At 42.7% G+C, this 21913-nt stretch overlaps 1 protein-coding gene and 1 long non-coding RNA gene across 3 annotated transcripts in view; one reads left to right on the top strand and one right to left on the bottom strand.

The window, feature by feature from the left end:
* The window catches only part of LOC139061979 (uncharacterized), a 20696-nt gene extending 10771 nt beyond the window's left edge, over positions 1–9925 (bottom strand). Inside the window, exons 1-2 of the long non-coding RNA XR_011515591.1 lie at positions 6670–9925; positions 6306–6502 (exon numbers count right to left, since the gene is read on the bottom strand). This is a non-coding gene — a long non-coding RNA (uncharacterized lncRNA). The remainder of the gene's footprint in view (positions 1–6305; positions 6503–6669) is intronic.
* Positions 4945–21908, top strand: hif1an (hypoxia inducible factor 1 subunit alpha inhibitor). 2 transcript variants are annotated; one of them, XM_070541990.1, is made up of 8 exons: positions 4945–5333; positions 15509–15759; positions 16198–16346; positions 16472–16617; positions 16714–16820; positions 16968–17031; positions 17116–17226; positions 17513–21908. In XM_070541990.1, exons 1-8 carry the CDS (start codon positions 5154–5156, stop codon positions 17570–17572), a joined length of 1068 nt encoding a protein of 355 aa, XP_070398091.1. In that variant the 5' UTR covers positions 4945–5153; the 3' UTR covers positions 17573–21908. The 2 variants fall into 2 exon arrangements, with proteins under 2 accessions (XP_070398091.1, XP_070398092.1); XM_070541991.1 differs by having other exon boundaries at positions 17516–21908.
* Positions 21909–21913: the final 5 nt, after the last annotated feature.

Raw genomic sequence — 21913 nt, forward strand, 5'->3', positions numbered from 1 at the left:
TACGCAGCATCTTCCCCTGCCATCTGATCCAACTCACCACCAGGTGGTGATCAGTTGACAGCTACGCTCCTCTCTTCACTCGGGTGTCCAAAACATACGGCCACAGGTCAGATGATACGACTACAAAGTCTATCATCGACCTGCGACCTAGGCTGCGCTGGTACCAAGTGTACTGATGGGCATCCTTATGTTCGAACATGATGCTCAGTATGGCCAAACTGCGGCTTGCACAGAAGTCCAATAATGAAACACCACTCGAGTTCAGATCACTGCTCGAGTTCAGATTAGGTGGGCCGTTCCTCCCAATCACACCCCTCCAGGTCATGCTGTCATTGCCCACGTGAGCATTGAAGTCTCCCAGCAGGACAATGGAGTCCCCTGATGGAGCACTATCTAGCACTCGTCCCAGGGACTCCAAAAAGGGTGGGTACTCTGAACTGATATTTGGCCCATAAGCGCAAACAACAGTCAGGACCCGTTCCCCGACCCGAAAGCACAGGGAAGCTACCCTCTTGTCCCCCAGGGTAAACCCCAACACACAGGCAGAGAGTCTTGGGGCTAACAAAAAGCCAACCCCAGCCCTCTGCCTCTCACCCGGAGCAACTCCAGCAAAGGAGAGTGTCCAACCCCTCTCAAGGACTTGGGTTCCAGAGCCAATGCAATGTGTCGAGGTGAGTCCGACTATATCTAGCCGGTACCGCTCAACCTCTGCCACAAGCTCCTGCTCCTTCCCCACCAGCGAGGTGACGTTCCATGTCCCAAAAACTAGTTTTCTTGTCTGGGGATCGGACCGCCAAGGCTCCCGCCTTGGTCTGCCACCAGTTCCACATTGCACCGGACCCTTCATGTTCCTCCTGCGCCTCCTCCACAGTTGGATGAGCCCAAGTATCCGGTTCGGGCTGGGCTCGGCCGGGCCCCATGGGCGAAAGACCGTCCACCAGGCGCTCGCTCACGGGCCCCAACCCCAGGCCTGGCTCCAGGGTAGGACACCGGTAACCCTCCGGGCCAGGTACTCCGACTCTTTGACTTTACCTCCATGAAAGATCCTGTGAACCGTTCTTTGTCTCACCCTTCACCTAAGACCAATTTGTCATGGGAGACCCTACCAGGGGCACAAAGTGCCCCAGACAACATAGCTCCTAGGATCATTAGGGCACTCAAACTCCTCCACCATGATAAGGTGACAGTTCAAGGAGGAGGTAACAGTCTAGGTTAAGATAAACATTGTCACTATTTTTAGTAAATTAATAAATACTGAAATAAATTGTAGATAGGAGTCCTATCTACAAATTCTGTCATAGGACAGTTGTACATTTTATTTTTAATTAATTTTTTTTTAATTTTGTCCCTCTGTCTGGGCCCCATCCAGCCAATCAGGCCCTAGGCACATGCCTACTTTGCCTTTGTGTTAATCCGGCTCTGGCTGCAGATGCTCGGATATTTTTTATCATTATGCACATCGAGGAGGTAGCTACATCAATCAAGAAAAGATTCCCATCAGAACATCTGAGCTGGACACTGAACTCCACGCAGCTCGCTGTCAGCGCACACGTAAGGTGCTGACTGCGAGCTGAAGATGTGTAGATCGGTGGCTTGGAGCGCGTTGCAGTACCAGAGCCATGCGGAAAGATTCCTCTCACTGAAGCGAGTGTTTCCCAAATCCTGTCTCTCAGAGAGACTCATCATTGTTCCCTGATTATGAAATTTTGGCTGAATAGCGCTTTTTCCTGTCTCCAACATGAGCCTGTCTGAGGAGATGCCCAGAATCTCACATCCTCTTCAGCTCAGAAAGCTCCTAACATCTGATTACGCACAAGCAGGTGACCTGTCACCCGTTGGACCTGTTCAGGTTTACGCAGATCATCTTTACATTTAGAGCTGGCATACAGATAAAAATGAAGGCAGTAAAATAAAATATATTTTAATTAAATATTCATTAATTATTTTACAAGCAGAGAGCCACATCAGATGGATGAAAGAGCTGCATGCAGCTCCAGAGTGCATTAAGGGTAGCCAGCTTTCCAGTTTTATGTTCTTTATTGTGCGTTTTGTTGGGGGTTTATTGCAGGGTTGTGTTTGATGTTTTTAGTCGTTAATTCAGTAATATGACTGTGCTTGTTTTGTTGGTTTTAGTTTTGCACCACAAGTAAGAATTATATTCCAACAAATGGCAATGCAGTGCCGTTCTATTGTTTAGTGAAGCGACACACTTCTTCTCGTGTGCAAGGAAAGTGCGTGTTGATTGGTCAAATACATTATGCAAAGCTGATGTTGGCTCCTCCTCTGCCATGTTCAATTTCCTTCACACAGGATTTACCGAAGCATAAAAAATTCAGAGTAAAGGATGAAATAATGCAGTATGGCTTGGACAAGTAACTGTACTTTGATTACTAGTTTGGAAATCATAATGTGTTAGATTAGTCATTACCAAGAAATGAACGCGTTACTGGCATCACTGTTTGTCAGTCAACCACACCTTTAAACACAGCTAACACAGTTTGAGACAATTATTGCAAACATGTATCCATCAGTTCCTGTTTGTTTGTTTGATCGTACTTTCTCTCAATCGCCAAAAAAAAAAAAGAAAAAGAGAAGCAAGCTGGAGGAAGCAAACGGACATGTGAAGCAGCGCATAACACCAATCACGACTCAAACACACAATTTACCCCCACGCAGAGAGTGACACGACCTCTAACCTTGGGGCCTAAACTTCCGTGTCTCAGGCTAGCTTTGCCATTTCTAATCTGTGATGGCACGTGAGAGCGGGGTGACGGGAGGAGAGGTGGCACAGCAGATCAGCGCTCAAATCAATTTTAACCACTTATTGTAAATTTTTTGTAAGCAGCATATACTACAAGCCGAGTTTGTGTTTTTGTAATTGTTGCAATGAATGATAATTTGTTAGGACTGAGCTCCATATCACATCATCAATGAGACTTAGACATATCAGGTACCTATAGTGATACTTCAAACAATTAAAGTTGGGAAAAGGACTTATAATGCTTCACAGAATCCTTGACTAATAGGATTTATGACTTAAGGGTTTTGGACCCACAACACCTTGAGGGGCGAGGGTCAGCATGGATGTGAAAGAAAGCCATCGCAGATGAGTACAGATAAACGCTGCAGTAATCCCGTGCTCTCAGTGACAAAATCCAGTCAAACTGACACTAAAATGTGTTTTACCGTTTGTCAAATTGTCATCAAAACTATTAAAAGTAGTTCATATGAAATATTTGTTCATACCAGTGGCTCACATAGAGGCATTTTTGACAACAGCAGAGATCAGACGTGTTTAATAGCATGACTGAGACACTACGGAGGCTCAAAACTCCTGGTTGCACTGGCCTGTGCAAAGAAAGGGGGAGTCAGGTGAGGGGGAGGAGGCATCAGGAGGATCAGGTCGGCTCAGGTCAGCTCACTGATCTGCACAGGAAACAGCTGGGCATGGGAACCTGTCAGGGAGCCGAAAGTGCCGCAGAAATCTTCACACAGCGGGAAATGCGGCCGGTTTGAAAACGCAGAAGATCAAAATGGCAAAGAATAGATGATCAAAACCCCTCTTGTTTTTAAATCAAGGCTCTAATCAGACCACTGAGCTACTTTCTGCCGTCACATGAATAATGAACGCCCAGGGATCAATACAGTAATGCTGGGGCTATGATGACCACGGTTAAATATTGGCTCAGGATTTCAAAGCTTTTTATCACACCTTCACACAGAAAAAGACAAACAGTGGGGTCAAAGATGAAGAAAAGATAAGTTGCATCACATATTATGAATTAACAGTAATGTTACTCTTTGTCACTAGAATGAGTAGACAAAATTTCCCTCAGAAACCCAGAAATGATTATTTTCTAGTTAATATCCCACACTGAGACTGAGAAAATAAATCTTATAAAGGAGATAGAAAAACAAAGAGGCAGGAGGGGAACATGAGCCTTATGTGGCTAAAGGTGTGAAGAGGAGTCTAAATGAGACAAAAAACAACAAAATGTGATACTAAATCACCAAAAAGAAAACCTCCCTAAATAAGCAAAAGACCACAACGAGAAGAAAAACAAATTAAAAAGCTGTTTGGAATCAGAAAAAGACACATCCGCAACCAAAAAAAGAGGTGGTGAATGTCCACGGAGACAAAAAATATACTGAAATAAGTCATGTGAATCACCAATTATCAGACCAAACAAACAAAACAACAACAGAAGAACAGGTTAGTAATGTTAAACATTTATATTAATAAATAATATATATTAATAAAATATATATTAACATTTGGCAGCCTCGCCTCTGTCAGACTGCCCCAGGGCGGCTGTGGCTACAAAGCAGCTTACCATCACCAGCAGTGTGTGAATGTGAGAGTGCATGAACGCGTCTTTGAGTGTCCTAAAAAGCGCTATACAAGTTTGACGTGCTATTATTATTTATTATTATTTATGATTAATTTGTAGTATGTTTAAGGTTTCAATTGATGTTGTGCCTCATTTAAACAGTTATTTTATGATTTCCAAAAACTCCTGTTGTTGTAAAAATATCCGTCAAGTCACTTGTAGTCTGGTAAATACAGGTACTTCAAATTTTCACCTAATATTTCATTTCTGGTTCAGTGAAATGTCAATATTTTTGTTTTTTTACAGAGCTGCCGGGATTCGTTTTTTTATGTTTTATTTTTTTTTTACAGACAGATGAATAGAAGAAAATTTGTTTCCATTAAAAATGCTTGCTGTGTGTGTGTGTGTGTCACATAAACAATGATATCATTATCCTTGAATAACAATTTACCTGATAAATGTGGTGTAAAGCAGTTAGAACGGTGAGAAAAACCGGTACAACAGCATCCTCTTGTGGTTAGAATAAACTACGACAGCAGGAGCATGCACACACATTTACTTTGGTGCATGTAGTTTTCCGGAACGCTAGGGGTCGCTGTAATATTCTAGTCCTGAAATTGCGCAGACGTTTATCTCCTTGTTTTAGCTTTTGCGTCCATTTGGTTTCTGTCTGTCAGCGCGGCGTGTAAACAACTGTGCGGGAGGTTCTCTTCGCTTGGTGTTTAATAGCTCAGAAACTCAAATGGGAAGGTTTGTGTGATAGTTCCGCCGCAGGATAGAAGACTGGTTGTTTCATTGTGAGGAGGACCGCCGACCACAACCATGGCAGCGGCGACCGTTGTTGAGGCTGATGCCACGACAAGCGACGGCGGAGCGGCTTTCTCTGGAGCTCAGGACCGGGGCTGGGATAACTCCCAGCTCCGAACCTACTCCTTCACCACGAAGCCCATTCCCAGGCTTTCTCACACAGACCCAATGGCACAGAAGCTCATAGACAACGAGGTAACACAGCGACAGAGTTAGCTTGTTATAACTTGTTCACAGAGGCTATTCATAGGCGATTAAACGTTTAATATCATATATAAAACCGCCATTACAGCCCTTACTGTGCGCATTGTGACGCACAGCTGAGTTTATACAATGAATTTGTAAGCTGTATAAATTAAAAGCAAAAAAACTAGCATTAGACATAATGAATATTAGAAAATATAACAACTCACTTCCCGTAGTAGTTTCCTACGTACACTTAAAATTGCAAAACTTGGTGAAAATCTAGATTACGTATAATTCAGTTACTAATTTAATCTAGAAATGGTTAGCACCTGCTGAATCCACACACGTTCAGGAGTTTACACGGATCAGGAACACACGTGAAAATAAATTTCTACCGTTTATCTGCATTTATTTTTAAAAGAAAGCCAGAAAACGTGAGGATTTAGCTGCATTTGGCCATTGTTTTATGTGCATACTCTTAACTGTGGTGCTTACAGTAAATGTATTAATTATTGTATTATTTAGGATGGTGTTTTGTTGCATAAACATGATCACAAACAGCTCTTTCTGATACTGTGGGTAGGGTGTGCTGCTTTAAAGGTCATAAAACCGTTTGTGTAGCCGCAATTTAAACCGGAACACGTTTTGCAGCAGCACCATCTCTGCAGTGCTTTTAATGATCACGTCTTCACATACTGAGAATAACCTGCAGCTTTTGGTTATTCTAGATAACAGTGGAGTTGGCTAAACATAACACTTCGTTTTTATAACCTTGATAAAGTGGCACAAGTGATGCAGAAGCAGCCTGATCGGGTGAATTTTGGATGTTAAAAGTATAATTTTTAGAACAAAAATACATTTTTGATGGATTAATCTCTGGGTAGAATGGGACTCATTCATGACACGAACGAGAATATGTTCACTATTTATGGAAATTAGTTAGTAGTGGTGAAAGACGCCGCTTTAAAAGACAAAACCTACGTGCATCCAGCGTCCTCCAGCGAAAGTGAAACCGAGAAGCGGAAGTGCGCTCTGCTACGTTCCTTCAGTCACGTAGCACCCTGAGCCAAGCGTTGCTATGGTCACCAAGTCGCACGCATTGGTCCTGTCGGGGTTAAAGAGCAAATTGCAGGTTAGAGACTCCCATGAACCAATGTTTAGACCAGGGGTGCCCGATCCTGGTCCTCGAGGGCCGGTATCCAGCATGTTTTAATTCTGCTTCAACACACCTGATTTCAATCAGCAGGTGATTAACAGGGTCTATACCTGATGAGCTGCTGCACAGGTGATTCAACCAGTTAATCAAGTGTGTTGGAGCAGAAAAACCACAAAACCTGCTGGGTACCGGCCCTCCGGGACCAGGATTGGAAACCCCTGGTTTAGAGAAATATAATAGAAACTAGTTTTAAAAGTTTTTTAACACATACATGAATTATTTAGGCTTTTAGATTCATTTATTTGAGAGTTTTTATTTTATTTTATTTTTGTTTTGCCAAATGAAGTGACGTCAGCTGAGGGAGTCCTGTTAGCTTAATCCAGAGAAAAATATTGATTCTAATCAATCAATCTATCAATCAAAATTTATTTATGAAGCGCTTTTCATGCAAATGCAGCTCAAAGCGCTTTACAATATCAAAAACAACCAGACAGTAGTCAGTTTCCCACCCCTCCCACACAGATTCACATAAGAGATCCCCTTTGTTCCTCCCTTCTCCCACCCTCAGTCCCATCCCATGCAGATGCAAAATCACGCACGCACACGCACACATGTAATAGAGGAAGGGCAGCTGGCTGAGTGCAGATGTAGTAGATACAAAGAAGACGAAAACGCCATCAAAGGAGACAACTGCACCGGGGGCACCAAGATTGGCAGCAATAGCCTTGGCAAGAGTAAACATGGGAAGCACCCCAGCCGGCCCCCACAGAGGAAACACTAGTTTACTAATGAGACTAAGATAACAGTTAAGAAACAAATTAAACATAAACAACTGATAAATAAAAATCTAAATAAAGCACAGTGATAAAAGATGACCAAGTAGAAACATATAATTTGTAAAATATTGGACAACAAAGTTTTAAGACTGGTTACAATTAATAATTATTACAAGTTAAAATAAAATGTAAGAAAATGTGTGTTATTTAATTAAGAGTAGTAAGTAATAAAACACTGATAAAATATATGTTAAAATAAATAAATAAAAAGGTAAAAACTGGCTAAAATAGATCAAAATCACTTAAAAGCTATACTAAAAAGGTGAGTCTTGAGCCTGGCCTTAAAAACAAGAACACTCTACGGCCCTGAGGTCCTCTGGCAGACTGTTCCAGAGGCGAGGGCCATGAAGCTGGAAGGATGCCTCGCCTTGGGAGTGTGTCCTGACTTTTGGAATGACGAGGAGATGGCTGCCAGAGGAGCGCAGGGACCGTGAAGGCTCGTATTTATGAAGCAGTTCTGAGAGATAAGAAGGCCCAAGACCATTAAGACATTTAAAAACCATTAAAAGAACCTTTAAATCAATCCTGAAACATACAAGAAGCCAATGCAGCTTGTTTAAGAGTGGTGTAATGTGCTCCTGCCTCCTGGTCTTAGTCAGGACACGAGCTGCTGAATTTTGTAGGAGTTGTAAACCTGAGGTACTCTTTTTGGGAAGACCAGAAAGCAGGGCATTACAGTAATCAATTCTACTGGTGATCGATCAGGGGTGGACATTAACTTCAAAACCAACCGGCCAGCCGGGCCGGTAACTCTGAATATTTACCGGCCCCGCCAAGAATCTACCGGCCCCGCTGGTCAGCTGCCAAAACGAGTCAAAATAACAACTGAACCATTTTAAATGTAATAAACCTTTATTTTGTACACATTCACAAACATAATAACGTATTCAAGTTTGAATTTTTTTGTTCCCTCAACAAAAAACAATTTTGTCGTCGCATACTTCCAGCATACAACGCAGTACATCACCAACTCCACTTTGCTGTACTCGAGCCTTTGGCTGTGTTCGAGATGAGCCAGTTCTGCGCAGATTAGACCAGCGGTGATCGGCGAGCAGTGCATGCCGGTTAGATTTGTGTCCGAATTGACGCCGACTTGCTCTGACGTCATGCATACGTAGGCAACGATAACCTTGTGAGATCAAGGCGGCCGCAGATTTTGGAGCAAGGCGCTGCAGTTGCTCTCCCTTGGCTGCAAAACCTAGAGGATGATGGGAAACACCTGGCTCTCACCTGATCAAAGATCTGATTGGTTCATATTTTGATCCAAACATCCGGTGGTAGAACATTAAATGTTAGTTGGTCACATGTATTCTGTAAATCATGTTACGTTGATGATGACAACAATATAGGCCATAAAGAGGAATGTGTTTTGTGTTCTTTTGTCACGTTTCCTATGAGCACACTGAAGCTACAGCTGCTAACCTTTACTTATTATTACAGTCATGTCTCCATATACAGTATATGACATCCACAAGCACGTGAGGATGGGTTTCAGCTGTTAACAGGCACCAGAATTAAAATTGAAAATTGAACAAGTATGCTAACGCGATATCTTCATCCATCGTCACCCCCGAGCTACACATGTAGGGAAATCCAAGAGATTCAACTGGCAGAAACAACTGGTTCACACCATAGTCTCTCTCTCTCTCCTCTCTCTCTCCTCTCACTCACTCACTCACTCACTCACTCACTCACTCACTCACTCACTCACTCACTCACTCACTCACACTCACACACACACACACACACACACACACACACACACACACACATGTAGAGGAAATTGAGGACACCAGGTAGTTAAAAGAAAAACCACAGCGGAGCCGAGGCGCGCCTCGAATGGGGCGCGTCTGATCTGAACTGAGGAGCGGCGAGCAGCGGCCGGACTTCGTGAGCGATTCGCTTCGGGCGCTTCCGCGGCCGGTGTGTCCCCGGCGTAAACGCCGGCTTTCAGCCACTCCCCCTGCTGCTTCCGTCTGTTTTCCAGGCGAGGCGCTGCTCAACTCGAACACGGCCATTCTCTGTGCCTCCCGTCTTCTTTAAACCGCCAAGAATCGTTCCACCTACGCACACGCTTCTCTGCTTCATACCGTTTCGAACTGTCTCGCTTCTCCTCACCAGTTTTAAAGCGTTTTGCCGGAGATTTCATCAAGAAATCCAATCCCAGTGGTGGCGCGATCTTCCTGCGTGCTTGTGTGTTTCTAGCGTGGTTCCACTTCGTCTTTAATAGTGACTTATAGTTCACGTGACTATAAATAATCGTGCAGTACGTGCACGAATCGTACAAGTGCAGTAGGTGGCTAGAGGCGCGCAGGTTCACGCGCGCGAAACGAAAACGGCAGCTTCCTACAGGGCGGGGCCATGATGTAGGCGAAAGCCGGTGTGTAAATGACAAATAAAGCTTGGGCGCCACCCGGGCGGTAAGTCGTCAAGTATTTACCGCCCGACGAGAAAATTTAGCGCCAATGGCGCTCGGGCGCTTTAACGGTCCACCCCTGTCGATGCATGCAGCGGCTCTACTTCTGATTGACCAAAACCATAAAGTTATGAGTTTGCTGCACGCCCCAGAGGGCAGAGACAAACCAGAGGGAGAAATCATTGGCCAAAGCAGAGATTAGGGGGGGGGGGGGGGGGGGGGGGAGCAGAAGGTGTCTGGTGAGTTAACCATATTAGCTTAAACTCGTGCGCTAACATCACAATATTGAAAAGATTACTATCGTGTACCAGACAATTAAAATAGTATTGGTCAGTTAATATAATATAATACTAATGAGCGTCTGTCAGCGGTCTCATACTCGTTAATATCCGTTCACCTAACGTAGTTTAGTGCTTTAGAGAGACGGAGTGCTTCCGGTTCTGGAGCTCATGCGGGCTTCTGTGAGCTGGATCCGACCCAAACACCAGCAAGCAAGTCCAGTTGGTATTTTTAAAAGCTGCACATGATCCTCTCCTGGTTGTCCGGGCGGCGGTTCTGATCCGGTTCCGACCCGGAACCCAACTGGCCTGCTGAGCCGCGCATCTCTTCTGGTGGTTGGTTCTGACCTGGTTCTGATGGTGATCTGAGCTCCAGAAATCCGCATTTCATTTTTTAAACCCCACCACAGGTCTCCGAAGCCCAGCGCGGACCTCTCTGTCCCGGTACTGACCGATGTGAGCTACAGAAGTCCATCTTTCAGCTGCAGAAACGCCCTCAGGCACGGAGATAGAGGCGTTGTTTCTCTTATCTGGAAACCCGTAGACTCGATGTCCAGACAGGCTGGAGTTGGTACAGCCTTCACAAACTAGTTTATCATAATGAACACAACCCAACACTAGTAAACACACACTGACTGGATCACATGACCTCTCTACCCTACAACTAGCCAGTCTCCACACAGAGCTGAGGCAGCCTAGCTTCTAACTCCCTTTGGTTACGTCAGAGGTTCAGATTTAGAAAAAAGAGCCTTTTTAGAAACTTTGCTGAGAAAGGCCACTTTTTACTAGAAAACTGCTGTTTTAAAACCAAATATCCACAATAAGCATTTCAAATAGTATTTCTGGACAGCATTTTATATGAATTAGAAAAAAAATTTAACCTGCAATTTGCTCTATAAGTTTTCTGTCCCCATTAGCATATACACTTGCATAAAGACTGATAACACAACAAAAACATCAATTAGTTGAGTTTTATAAACACACACACACACACTTCTCTCTCTTTATTTTTTGTAATTTTTATTATTCTAAAGAGCAAGTCACCCGCTACCAGAGTCTTACACCACTCCCACTTTCTGTTTGAAAAATGCAAATGCTGTTGCCTGGCAGACCGAGAGGGCCAACAAATACACACACACACAGGCTCACAATGGCATTGTGACATCATATGGTACCAGCTAACATCATAGGTTACCTCTTAGCCAATAGCGATGGCAGCTTCAAATTCGAATGCTGTGCAGAGTTTTCACCTGAAAATGGCGCAACACACAGTTTAGGTAGAACTTTTAAATTTTAACTAAGATGGACTAAAGTGCCAAATTATTGACTACACATGTCTACAGCACGATTAGACAACCATTCATATAGTTTATCACCAAAAAAAAGGTTGATTTGGGGGTGACTTATAACCTCCATATTTTAGCTTGTAAGTTTCTAATTTGAATTTCAGTTTTGGTTTAGCGTCATCACAGTTGCTGCACAAACAGGACATATGCAGTGGTAACGGCGGAAATAAATCCAAAGGCTACAGGTCCAATTTCACAACTGTAAACTTTTGGTATTCCCGGTCAGTGATGGAATCAATGCCTACGTAGGCTGGGTCCTTTGAAGGATACAGCTCATAAATTTGGACACTGCCACATGTTTTGCTGGCCTAAGAGGATACTATGCAACTTTTTCATAGCTTAAAATAATTTTCTTGAACCAGATGTGCTAAAATTATCCTTTACAGTAGGGCTGCACAATATTAGGAAAACCTGCGATATTCGATAACAGTGCTTAATATTGCGATATCGATATTACTCACGATAAATGAACAAATACTAAAGTATGCAGTGTTGATGTCGTCTGGCGTGTGACGTCTGCTCTGGGTTCAAAGCAAACAAAAACTAATGCATGAATTCCATTACAACATAACATTTTTATTGCAAAAGTATGCAGCTGCACCTGCTACTGTATTAGCAGCAAAACAACAAACTGCATGCATGTAGTTTCTCAGTGACTTTAAAACACCACCACCATAAAACTTTTTCTGATGCTCCAAATACAGAAAAAACATCCCTTACCAGGGTTTTCTGAATTAAAAAAAATCTGAAAGTAAGTTTAAATGTTAAATAATAGTTAACATCACTTAAATGCAACAGCAAATTCTCTCATTGCTACTGAGCATTTTCTCCACTTATGTGGTTATGATATAAGGCTGTTGCTGCTATTGGAAAGTGAACTGTGCTGGGCCAAACTAGGAGAATATTAAGATTTTCTGAGGGAAAGAGAAAAACAATTGTCTACCTTTCAGAAAAGGAACTGGCAAAAAAAAAAACATGGAAAATATGTGAAAACGTTTGTTTTTAACCCCAAATTGAACAAGTTTACCTAGATCTTAAAAGCAGCTCAGATGATGAAACTGCAACTATGATTCTGATAACAAGCTAACAATTTGAATTAGCTCCTCTAAGATAACCGGCTAGCAGAGCTTCTGACTGACAGTTTATGTGCAGCAGCAAATCAACTATCCTGATTAACGAGGTTATAAACGCTCATAAATGAAAAATCACTTTGATGTGTGGGGGAACTTTTACAGGCCCTCTTTAGTAGGGTGGGACTGGGAGGAGAGTGCTGTAGCCTTTTAGCTGGAAGCTAACCGGAGCCTGGGGCTAACATCACCACCCGGTGCAACACTAGCGACATGATGTGGGTTGGTTCACCGGCACGTGTCGGAGTCAGCCCGGTAAAAATGATTAACGACACCGAGCGGACTCACGTTCACGTTTGAAAGCAGCACTGATTCCAGAAACATCAGCACTAAGTACGTTCGTTGCTTTAACAAGGGAACGGTGCCGCTAACTCAGTTCGAGTGTTGCTTTCCATCCTAAGGGTCTACGTAGGGGGTGGGCGCATTACGTGAACAGATCCAGCTGATTGGCCACATATCAGAAGGGCTACATTTGATTGGTCAAATAATACTAAAAAACAGAGCTGGTTTATGTCTGTGAAGGTTCTCCGTCATCCAGGTCATTGTAGTCTAATGAGCTTTGAAAGAAAAGCGTCTGGACTTCTTTGAGTTGCTTGAAGACGTTTCACCTCTCATCCGAGAGGCTTCTTCAGTTCTAAGGTCAAATGGTGGAGAGTCCCAGATTTAAACCCAGTGGGAGTTTCCCCCCGAAGAGGGAACAAAAGACCCCCTGATGATCTTCTACATAAACACATGAGCCAAGGTGTGAGGGTGGGTGTGGGTCCTATTCAGCCAGAGTTTCGGGTGAGCTCACCCTATCATGTGAATTCCTGAGGTCAGATGGCCCAGGATATGCGTGGGCGTTGAGGCATCTGGGAAGGGATCTCAAAACTGGATTATAGATGGCAGACACTTGGTGTCGTAAACCACCGCCTCTGTTCAAAGATGGTTGCTCACAGTGGACATAAATGGCTTCCTTTACTCTTCTTTCAAACCATCTGTCCTCTCTGTCCAAAATGTGAACGTTGGCATCCTCGAAAGAGTGACCTTTGTCCTTTAGATGCAAATGAACTGCTGAGTCCTGTCCCGTGGAGGTGGCTCTTCTATGTTGTGCCATGCGCTTGTGAAGTGGCTGTTTGGTTTCTCCGATGTAGAGCTGGTTTACCAAAAGCTGATGTATGACACAGATGGAAATGTTTGAACCAAACATTTATCGCCATTTTTGGCATGCTTTGCGATGGGCCTATCGCATGTCCTGTTATCCCGATAACGACAATTTTTCGATATATTGTGCAGCCCTACTTTACAGGGTTAATTTTCTCTTTCTCCTTTCAATTTAATTCAAAAATACTTTATTAATCCCAGAGGGAAATTGATTGCTGTAGTAGCTCAGAATAATAATAATAATCAAGTCATCAATGAGTTATTGTATATCACAATGGCTGTTGGCAGGAAGGATCTCCAGTAGCGGTCAGTGTTGCAGCGAAACTGAAGAAGCCTCTGACTGAAGACACTCTTCCGTTGTCGGACAGCCTTGTGAAGAGAATGCTCAGGGTTGTTCATAATTTTCTCGATTCTCTGGAGAATCCTTCTTTGCATGATCTCCTCCAGTGTTTCCACAGTCGTCCCCAGAACAGAACCAGCCTTTTTTATTAGGCTGTTGAGCCTTTTCAGGTCCCTGCTTCTGATGCTACTACCCCAACAGACGATGGCTGAAGAGACGGTCACATTTCCTCACATCTTTTTAATCACAATTTCTTACTAGTCTAAACTGATATATTTTCTAATCTTTTTTTTTTTTTTTTTTTTTTTTACTTTTTGTTTGAAATGGTTGTGCATAAAAATCCCAGTAACTGAGCAGATTGTGAAATACTCAGACTGGCCCATCTGGCACCAACAACCACTCTCAGAATTTCTTGAATCACCTTTCTTACCCATTCTGACATCCAGTTTGGAGTTCAGGAGATTGTCTTGGCCAGGACCACACCCCTAAATGCATTGAAGCAACTGCCATGTGATTGGTTGATTAGATGATTGCATTACGGAAAAGTTGAACAGGTGTTCCTAATAATCCTTTAGGTGAGTGAATATTGTGTATTGTTGATATGTCAGTGCTAAATAAATATATGCATGGTTTTGTAATTGATTTATCACGATGCCTTGATTTTAGTGAAGTTAGTACACATCGTAACCATAAATTATACGGTTCTAATTATTTACATTACTGTTTATTTCGGCCTTGGTTTCCTCATTTTGACTTCGGCTAAGGACTTTCATTTTGGTGCATCCCTAGTTAAAAAGACAAACACAGCGAGGAGATAAGTTTTATTTTCGGTTTTACCACAGAAAATTAATAATGAACATTACGGGGTTCTAAAAGTAAGCAAAACTGCCAAGTGTGCCTTTGAGTGCAACTAAATTGTCATACAAAAAAGGGGAAAAAATATATAGAAGCAACATGCATTGAAAACAACTGGTCTTTGAACTGGAAATGACATAATACAGTCATCAGCTATTTTTCCATGATATCACTTAAAGTGACAATGTGTAGATTTTACCACTAATCTCTGGAAATATCTATTGATAAGTTGTTGTAAAGGAATTAAAAGAAACTCAGTTGTTGAAAATTATTGGTGGTTTCATAACGTATAACCAAAAAAATTGGATTTAAAATGCATGGGAGCAGGTCTAAGTCTCTGGGCGATGCCATATTGGATACCATGTTTCCTTCTACGGAAGCCCGTGAGGACAGAATGCATTCACTAATTTGTAACAAATATTTACAAAACTTTCAGCATTGTTAAACATTGTTCTTTTACACTTTTACCTCTTTACTCATTGCCAGTGATGAATGGGAATCTAATGTTGTTGTTATTTTGATGGAGCTTGCACTCCCAAGGATTTTTGACCCTAATGGCCATCTGTTGGAAGGTCTTACTTGAACACAAAAAATACTGCTTGTTTGCAATGATTTAGGTATCTACTGTGGCCTGTTGCCAGGAAAAATACACACTGTCACTTTAAACATTTTGTTGTGTGTTTCCAGGAACCGGTGGTTTTAATGGACACAAACCTCGTCTATCCAGCTCTCAAATGGGACATCCCATACCTCCTGGAGAACATTGGGAATGGAGACTTTTCCGTTTACATTTCAGAAAACCACAAGTTCCTCTACTACGACGAGAAGAAAATGCCCAACTGTAAGAACTTTGTTCCCAAGTCTCAGCGTATGGAAATGAAATTCTCAGAATTTGTAGATAAAATGCGTAGAATGGAGGAAATGGGAGGAGAGGAGAGGTAAGATGTGTTTATTAACCCGTCTGTAAGTGTTCTAAGGGCTGAAGCAGGATTTCCTGCTTAATCGGCCATGTTGAGTTGAAAGTAAATCAATCAACCTGCTCTCAGTTTAGTTTGTCAGTTTGACGAGTAAACGTTGAGCAGTTCAATGTGTTCTGTGACCAGTCATTCATCCAGAAGTTTCATAAGAGAAGCCTATTTATGTGTTGGAACTTGATCCAGCACCATGTACACAGATCAGGTACCAAAGAGGCCGGGCTGACCTGCTGACCCTTGCTGTGGCTGATTTTTATTTAGTTTTACACCATCCACCTTTCTCATTTAACATGCGTCAACTCATCTTGTAAACAAAGAGATGTTTTGGATTCCTTTTCCTTTTAAAATGAACTGTATCACTGCATTATGTATACTGAAAATATCTTATTTGCTCATTTTAAGAGTCTATCTGCAGCAGACCCTGAATGATACTGTAGGAAAGAAGATTGTTGTTGACTTTCTTGGGTTCAACTGGAACTGGATCAACAGGCAGCAAGCCCAGAGAGGCTGGGGACCACTGACGTCGAACCTGCTGCTCGTTGGCATGGAGGGTGAGTTACCCAACAGTATTTTTATGCTTCATTAAAAGTACCAATGGAGTAAAAAAGTAACATTTTCCCACTCATGTTACCAAAGACAACTGGGCTTCTGTTGATCATATTATATTTCCTCTCAGGCAATGTGACGCCAGCACATTATGATGAGCAGCAGAACTTTTTTGCACAGATCAAAGGTCATAAGAGATGCATCCTCTTCCATCCAGACCAGTTCGAGTGTCTCTATCCCTATCCTGTTCATCACCCCTGTGACCGACAGAGCCAAGTAAATACTGTAGAAACACATCCAGGTGTCATCCTCATGTAAACAAAGTTATTAGCACACAGAAATGTTCATCATTTCTTTGTTTTTCATTCACAGATAGATTTTGATAACCCCAACTATGAGAAGTTTCCAAATTTTAAAAATGTCGTTGGCTATGAAGCTGTTGTGGGACCTGGAGATGTGCTATACATTCCAATGTATTGGTAAGAAAATGATTAAAGTAAAAATGTTTTAATGATTATACGTTTCACTCATAGTTTATTCGCTTGTTCACTTTCAGTTTTCCAAAACAATCTTGAACCATGTTTTTTTTTCTTCTTCAAGTCATTCAAATTCTGCTCTTTTTAAAGGTGGCATCACATTGAATCTTTGTTGAATGGCGGAGAGACAATCACTGTTAACTTCTGGTACAAAGTATGTACATTGGTGTGACTTTGACTTTTTGTTGTATGGCTTTAGTGTGGCTTCCCTCTACATGTTTAAATGTCTGTTTCTTAGGGAGCGCCCACACCTAAGAGGATAGAGTATCCGCTGAGAGCTCACCAGAAGGTTGCCATCATGAGGAATATTGAGAAGATGCTGGGAGAAGCACTTGGAAATCCACAAGAGGTAAAAGCCTGTGATTTTAGACAGTTTTTCCCTCATCACTGTAAAAGCTCGAAGCACGATTGCCATTATTAGTGTACTGTTTGCATATGGATGTCACATTGTCCGTTTCTCCGAGACTAAAAAGGATCTGCATTTAGGTCACCTGCAATACAGAATCTCTGGGGCATGCCAACCCTTTAAGCAACCCAGTTACTGTTAATATTCATGGCTTACATTGGTACAAAGGAAAGAAAGGACAGTGAGTAAAACTATGTAACGTGCACCTGACTCCCTTTTTTTCCCCCAGCAGGTTGGACCTTTATTAAAAACAATGATCAAAGGGAGATATGACCAGGATTTGAGTTAAAGCTCCTCAGCTTTGCAACTGTTAAATAGACTGTTCTAGAAACTGTTTGCATGTTACATTGCTGTGCGTTTGTTTAAAGCACACCCTGCCATTGGAGCTAAAAGCCACTCTTAATTGATGCTAAATGCATCAATTAATGCTAAATACATCAATTAAAGAAGACCCATCTGACTACTGGGATTTCATCCAACTTGAAGAAATATCTCATCTTTGGAGAGAAGACTTGTAGAGGAAACAATGTCAGTGTTCTTTTAACAGTTGTGCAGTGTTCAAAATTGGTACTTTTAAGTCTGCTTCAGTGTTTTGGACATCTGTTGATGACTCAAGGGATATAATACTGTGTTTATTAAGTAGAATAATAAAACAATACATCGCTCCTCCACAAACTGAGATGCACGAGGTTCAAAACCTCCAAATCCGAGGCTGTGGTTCTCCACAAGAAAAAGGTAGATTGCCATTTCTTACCTCAAGCAGAGGAGTTGGGGTATCTCAGGGTCTTGTTCCTGGGTGATAAAAGGAGGGAGTAGGAGATCACCTCCCCGCCACAACACACTGAACTGATCTGTTGTGGTAAACAGGGAGCTGACCCAGTTGATCTTTGTCGCAATCCTCACCTCTCGCCTTGAACTTTGGCTAATGCCTGAACGAACAAGCGACCAAAATGAGTTTCCTTCGTCGCATGGCAGGGCTTGGCCTTAGAGGTAGGGGAGGAGCTCTGACATCAGGGATAGACTTGTGCCGTAATTTCATTAGTATCTACTCAGTGAAGCTCAACTCTGCACGGTTTGGGTGGTGTTCCGTTACAACTGAGAAGTGGTTCTAGTGAGTACACTCGTCATAGCAAGGTGATCTGTACCCAACACCACAATGGTGGACATGGTCTGCTGCAGGCAGAAAGCTGTGGAGCACCCAGAAACTCCACTCCCTAGCCAATCGGTGATTAACATTTGCTGCTGACGCTGTGTATTAGGCTCGGTTTGCTTAGCAAAGCAGGTACGGACAAGTCAGCGGCAACTTGGTATTCATTATACATTAATTCTGTCCAACTGGACCAAATTGATTCAAGTCACGCCTAGTAATGCCTATTTTATGCTTCTCTGTCTACGTCGGTACGAAGACACGCAACGCCATTATCCGTCGTTTTGATGGCTCTCCAACAGGCTCGCAAGGACAGACGGGGTTGAGCCCACTTTTCCAAACACCTGTTGGTCAAGACAGAGAGCGCAAGCTTGTGATTTGCCAGAAAAATGCTTCCTTTAAATTCATCAACAGCACCACTATTGCCCCCTTAAAAAATAAAAGGGGGCCAAAGATATCTAGTGGCAGACACGAAGCAGCTTGAAGAATGACTCGTGTAAAAACTCTGAAAATATGGTCGTTTATTCACCCATGATTGGAGGAGTAAAAAGATGCACAGAAATTGACGGGAAACGTGGGTTTAGAGGTAGCAAGCGCATGAAGAGTTGGAGAATGAGGGAGAAATTTGTCTGTGTAAAATTTTCTGATATACAAAAAACAAAATGAACACAATAGTAAATGCACAATCTTAAACCAGATACATGACAAGAAACTTCAGAAAAGCGATACGTCATCTTTTGTCCTGGTGGGGACTTGCTTTGCAACACTCCCCAGGTGACAAAGAAGCTGAAGGAGCAACATCTGTGTCGATGTGTGTGCGTCTCTCCCTCTCTGAGCTGTCAAGAGAAGCAGAAATTAGGCTTAAGTGCTAAGGGAATTGTGGCTTAAAAGTAGAGCTGCTGCTCCTCCACATCAATAGAAGCCAGCTGAGGTTTGGTCAGAATGCCTGCTGGACACTTCCTTGCAGATGTTTTTTGGGCATGTCCTGCCAGGAGGCCCAGGGTTAACCAAGGACATGCTGGAGAGGAAATGCCTAACCCTGGCTGCACACTGAAAGCATCAGCGGGGCGCAACGGTTTACCCGCGACAATCATTGCACTCAAGTGGACATTGGGAGAGTCTCAGCAGCAAAGTGAGATCACAAAATCCCTCAAGACATCCGCCAACCTCTTTGCGAGATCACACGATCGCTCGAGACTTCTAAGGTTAGTTTGTGTATGCAATCCTTTAAACCAAAAAGAAAGAAATCACGTCGTTATCGCTGTTTGTTGTCCATCTTCCCCGCCAGGAACAAAGCCATGAAAAACACTGCTGCACTTCTGGAACGATGCTGTGAGTAAATAAGTCGTTAGGTCACACATAAGCTTCATATATATGAAATTGCATCACTGCAATACTTTTATTTTGAAAATTACTGGAACCGTAGGGTGGCCGGGCTCAGCCTTAGAGATAGGGTGAGGAGCTCGGACATTCGGGAGGGACTCGGAGTAGAACCGCTGCTCCTCCGGATCGAAAGGAGCCAGTTGAGGTGGTTTGGGCATCTGGTCAGGATGCCTCCTGGACGCCTCCCCGGGGAGGTGTTTCGGGCATGTCCTGCCGGCAGAAGGCCCCCGGGTCGACCCAGGACACGTTGGAGAAGTTACATCTCCAATCTGGTCCGGGAACGCCTTGGGGTCCTGCCGGAGGAGCTGGTGGACAAGGCCGGGGAGAGGACGGCCTGGAGCTCCCTAGTTGGGATGCTGCCCCCGCGACCCGGACCCGGATAAGCGGAGGAAGACGACGACGACGACGAAATTACTGGAACCAATCCTATCTTTAGTGTCCCAGAAGTGGCGCTCTTCTTGGACGTGTCAAAAAAATTGCTGCTTCGCAGCTGGTTTGTTACACTCCATAGACTATAATGGATTATTTTTGAAGCAGTGCCATTGGGCGCTACTGATGCTTCCGGTGTGCAGTACGGGTTAGGGTCCCACCATGGGGGTTAGTGGAGGATTGCTGGGGAGAGGGCTCTCTGGGCCTCTACTAGGGCTGATAACCCCATGACCTGAACTGGATAAGTAGACAAAAACAAATGAACAATAATAACAAAATTATTTCCTTTATACAAGGAATAACATGGTAAAGGCTTAATCTGAACTTCTATTTCCAATCAGCTTCACAGCTGTGTTTATCGAAATGATCTCTACTCACTCGTGATGGCTTTATCGGCAAGTTATGTATGATGTAAAGTCATCAGAATCCCACAGTTAGTTAGGATCTGTGAAGTGTTAAGTGTATGATATGATAAAAGGGCATAGCTGAAGGAATAAGTGATATCCGTTTTTATTTCAGTGATTTCATTGCTTTTTATAAATACATTGCTTGTTTGATTTATTTTTGAAGGGCTGTTTAAATTTGCTAAGTAATCCAGTGAACCAGTAAGAATCCATTTACTCTTTACTGTTGGAATTACTATAAAGATTATAAGTTAAGTTTTTGAGGGAGCTTCTAAAACAGTTACAGCTGCAGGATTCTTATGGGTGTAGAAGTGATTTAGGTTAAGTGCAAAACCATGTGCTGGAAGGTAGCTTTGCTAAAGCCTTTGCTGTGCAGTGTAATGTGCCATCTAGTGGTCAGGCATGGTCATTTTGATTAGTGACATAAAATCTTTTAGCATTTGAATTGCAGATCAGATGAAATTGTTTAATAATGCACGAAAAAATATCTGTATAAATTCATGTTGAACACATGGGGTTAACTGTTCCATGAAATGCACTTATTTGTGTAAAGATGTACACTGATCAGCCATGTCTTTAAAACCATTTTCAGGTTTGTAAACATCAGGTGTCCCCTGGTGGCTAAGTCCAAGACCATGTGAACTGGTTTTGTTTCATCTGAACTGAATCAGATAGAACAACTCAGACCTAGTCATGCTCTTTCTGAGCAGCTTTGGGTAAGGTTTGTTTCTGTCCTGTTGGGAGCGGTTGCTGTAGTGTGTGTGTGTGATTTATCTGTAAAACATTTAGGTCGTTTCAAAATAACACCAGCAGATGTGTGTTCCTAGAACAGTGCCCAACAAGTGCTACTCTCGTTTTTTGTCAGTAGTTTTAATGTCATGGCTGATCAGTGTAAATGATCTAAATGGAGATAATTTAATGTGCTGTATGCGCCAAACATTTGAGCCAACTGACACTCTAAACATTAGGCGTGACATTGGTTGAGTTAGTTTCACCCTTGTAGTTACTAATTGTGCACATTTCTTACTTATTGCACAATAGTTTAAATTAGTGTGAAACAAATGCATTTATTCTTTCTCTAGGATTACTGTTTACTGTTTGTGCCTCGCCTAGCGCTGGCATGGCAATAGAAGTAACAGGCTGTTTATGTAACTTTTTACAGTGAATGTTTGCTTTCACTCTGGCATTAAACAGCTTTAAAAACAGCAGATTTTTTACTTGATGTTTTGTCTTGAATAAAGTTTGTTTGAACAATTCAAAAAGTCTC

This window comes from Nothobranchius furzeri, chromosome 12 (assembly GCF_043380555.1).
Source record: "Nothobranchius furzeri strain GRZ-AD chromosome 12, NfurGRZ-RIMD1, whole genome shotgun sequence".
NCBI lineage: Eukaryota > Metazoa > Chordata > Actinopteri > Cyprinodontiformes > Nothobranchiidae > Nothobranchius > Nothobranchius furzeri.

What these genes read in the sequence shown, in the direction of transcription:
- hif1an (XM_070541990.1), top strand. Translation starts at nt 5,154, where the DNA reads ATGGCAGCGGCGACCGTTGTTGAGGCTGATGCCACGACAAGCGACGGC. An exon ending in CCTGTGACCGACAGAGCCAA is followed by an intron (nt 16,618 to 16,713) that starts GTAAATACTGTA and finishes TTTCATTCACAG; the next exon opens with ATAGATTTTGATAACCCCAA. An exon ending in CTGTTAACTTCTGGTACAAA is followed by an intron (nt 17,032 to 17,115) that starts GTATGTACATTG and finishes TCTGTTTCTTAG; the next exon opens with GGAGCGCCCACACCTAAGAG.